General features: G+C 40.4%; 1 protein-coding gene across 1 annotated transcript; it reads right to left on the bottom strand.

Moving 5' to 3' along the window:
- Positions 1 to 1,050: 1,050 nt before the first annotated feature.
- Positions 1,051 to 2,816, bottom strand: LOC107567210 (prickle-like protein 1). Its single transcript, XM_016252851.1, has 2 exons — positions 2,719 to 2,816; positions 1,051 to 2,505 (listed from the first exon to the last, which is right to left on the bottom strand). Exons 1-2 carry the CDS (start codon positions 2,747 to 2,749, stop codon positions 1,688 to 1,690), a joined length of 849 nt encoding a protein of 282 aa, XP_016108337.1. The 5' UTR covers positions 2,750 to 2,816; the 3' UTR covers positions 1,051 to 1,687.
- Positions 2,817 to 3,414: the final 598 nt, after the last annotated feature.

The following is a 3,414-nucleotide window of genomic DNA, read 5'->3' as shown; positions in this document are numbered from 1 at the left end:
AGAACAAGAAACCAGTGAATTTTCCAGAAAGCTCATGGAATTTTACAGAATTTGAGTTCCACCTACTCCGTATTTTCACCTAGAATCAGCATTGAAAACATTGTTGATTCTGTGCACTGCAGGTCTATCATAGAAATGGCCAACGAATCGTTTCGACATGAATAATACTTCAGACAAGTAATAAACTGTAACTTGAGAGTTTATCTTTTTTAAAGTACCTCACTTTCAGACCTCAGATGAGCCCAACAGCTGTTCGTCTCTTCCAGTTGTACAAACAGGACTGTGAGACCTTTGGAATAGTGGTGAAGATGCTTATATCCAAAGACCCAACTCTCAAACCGACGCGCCTGCATAAGAACCTGGTTGAAACCGGGGGAAAATACTTGGAAAACCTCACCTAGTTTACTTCTGAGGTGAATGCATCGGTCAAACTGAGCCAAACCAAACCAGACAAACCCAGCCATGATCCATAAGCTGACCATGAAGCACACTACAAAACTGTCTAGAAGTAATGTTTGTTTAGTTTTTGCCAATATAGCTTTCGTGTTATTCAGCACAGCTGTCCTAAAACCATTTTTTAGGCTTTTAGTTCAAGAACCACACATTGTTTATCTTATGTGACTATAATAACTATACTCAGAAATGTTGTATTTTTGCTGTTATGAGATGATAAAGTTTTGAAAGGTGGCCCAAGCATGCAACATGATCATTAAATAAAGTGTTATCATATACTCAAACAGTGTTTGGTGTTTCCATTGTCGTTTAGCTTACCTTTGTCCTGCTGTATATACAGGCTCAGTGTGCATATACGAATTTAAAAGCTTTAAAAAGCTGTGCTTTGACACAATAAAAATGTCAATGTCAGTCCAAGATGTCAATCTACAGTACATGTGCCAACAGACCCACAATAACAAAATATTTCAGACAGAATACAAGAACACATTCTGTGTTAACAGCCTGTAAAATCCCAGACTGACAGACTCAACTACACAATGGATTGATGTGGACAGTAGACGTAAAGACAGATAGTAGACACAAAATGTGCATGTATATATTTATATATATATATATATCATTTTTTATTATTAGCCTTATTGTTCCAGTTTGCATTGCATACAGATTACAGTGATCTGTCTGTATAAGCCATCAATAAAATGACACCCGAACAAACTTTGGATATACGTAACATACGTTTTGTAGTCAATGTTTTAGTACAAATTGAGCAGCTACGCTAACCAAATGTTACATAGTTATTTTTAAAACCCTGATTAACAAAAGTGGAGTCACTGCAAACCTTTGTTCTTTAGTACTTTTTCAGTAAAATTCTTAAAAAAAAATTTTTTTGTAATTCAGGGATATAAAAAAATTAGCTTTAACTGAACATTTTACAATATATACATAAATTTTTGCAAAGTTAAATTATTCTCTCATTTAGTATCTAAAAGCGGCTTCATAAATATTATATTCTTCAGGTTCTTTCAAAGACTATAATGACTTATCACCTAACATGCATTACTGCAGCAGTTAAGCATGGTTTAGATACTGCGTTGGCCATCAATGTCACTGCATGGCAAGACCACTGCAATATGTCCTGGATAGCCATGTGGAACAAGTTGTATTCTAATTCAAAGTAATAGCTCAAAGCACGTTCCATAATGAAAAAAGGTTTCAAACTTCCTTCCCAATTCTATGAAATTATGCAGTTTTTGCCCTTCCGTCCTCTCTTCTGTTTGGACTTTGTCCTTGTGCCAAAGGGAAGTTCATCAGTGTAATATTGGTACTGAGGTTGTCTTGGTTGTGGAATAGGCTGGCCCAAGAAAAAGCCTTCCTCCTCTGATTCAGATGATGAAGAGGAGCAGGTAGAGCACCAGTCATCTTCATCCCCGTAAAGGCGTAAAAACCTCTCTGCCGCCTGGTTGTGCAGACCGTACTCCGAGTCAGTGTGAGCATAGGAAGGCTGTCCGTAGTGAGAGTTAAGATCTGGCCCATGCTGCAGACGGTCCTCCTTGAAGCACCTATGGGCCTTTTCCTTGGGTACCAAGTGAAGCGCGTTGTCCGAACGAGACTTACGACTCCTTTGTCTGTGGTGATGCCGGTGGCGCTGCTGGTCTTGCTCGTCAAAGTGGTATGCTCGTCTCCGAGTGCGTTCGCTCATGGGAGGCTGCCGCACCTCCAGGTCGTCATATCGTCCATTATCCACAACATCATCTGAAAACTTCACCTGTTGTGGTTTGGACTGGGACTTGGACCTTCTTAAGACAGGTAAGTGAGGTGGTTTAGGCCTCTCCTCTGGGAGCGGAACTACCTGCTCCTGTTCCTCCTCTTCAATGACCTCCACACACTCGAGTTCAGAGGTGAGGCTCTTCAGGGAGTTGGTGCTCCTGTGCATCATTGATGAATTCAGTGTCCCCATGTTGCTGCTGTTCTCAAAGCGTTCAAGCTCAGAGAACTTTTGTAACGAGTAGAGCAACGGTCTGTCTTTAATATCCCCATCAACTGAAGCACCTGAAAGGATTACAGATGTCCAGATTACACAACAGTGCAAAAAAATACATTCAGTAGTCTAATTTAAATGCCATGGCATGCCTTATTTTCAAGGACAACATCCCACCAAAGATGCAAAACTCTATAGATTTCCTCAGATTTCCCCCTCAATTGTCTCTCATACTTCAGTTTGCACTCAAGAATATCAATTGTATATTGATCCTTTAGTCTCACCTGTGATGTTGGAGAGCGCCAGGGAGTCCATTGAGTCTCTGATGTTCTGCTCAGCTTGCTTCAGTCCATCTGTGATACACTCCAATGAGTCATTATACCACAGTATGTGTTTTCAGAATGTGGAAAGAGACAGTTTAAAATCTCAAGCTCAGCTGGATCCAACAAATCAGACTACACTGCAGCAAAAGTTAAAATTCTCTCAACTTTTGGTTGCATGACAGTGTGTCAGTTTGGCAAACATCCTACGCTCATCCCCATTGAAATCCAAGCATTCTCTGATGCAGTGCAAGCTTGTGTGTAGGCACTTTTAAGCATGTCCAGGAACTTTTGCTTAGACCATCTCTTAGTCAATTTGGTGAGTAAACAATATTTTAACACAAGGAAATTTTACACATCTGGATTTCAAATTAAACGACACACTGAAAAACACAAGCTATGCGTGTTCAAACTGTGATGCCACAATGCCACAGATAACAATAAAACAGCACTGATCCAGAGCAATGTCTCAAGGCTATCAGACCGCAGCAATGAAACACCAAAGCATTGAGGAAAGTTCACTGTTAAATGTTGTGGAGGCAAGATTCCAGTAAGTTCTAGACTTTCATAAACCCATAGAGATCGTTTTACCTGCTCTGGCCGAAGTCCCGGTGGCACCCAAGCATATTCTTCCAAGGCGCAGCCAGAGTCGTCATCTGA

The sequence above is a fragment of the Sinocyclocheilus grahami genome, unplaced genomic scaffold (assembly GCF_001515645.1).
Source record: "Sinocyclocheilus grahami isolate Dianchi unplaced genomic scaffold, SAMN03320097.WGS_v1.1 scaffold1134.1, whole genome shotgun sequence".
Taxonomy (NCBI): domain Eukaryota; kingdom Metazoa; phylum Chordata; class Actinopteri; order Cypriniformes; family Cyprinidae; genus Sinocyclocheilus; species Sinocyclocheilus grahami.
This window is presented reverse-complemented; position numbering and strand designations above follow the sequence as displayed.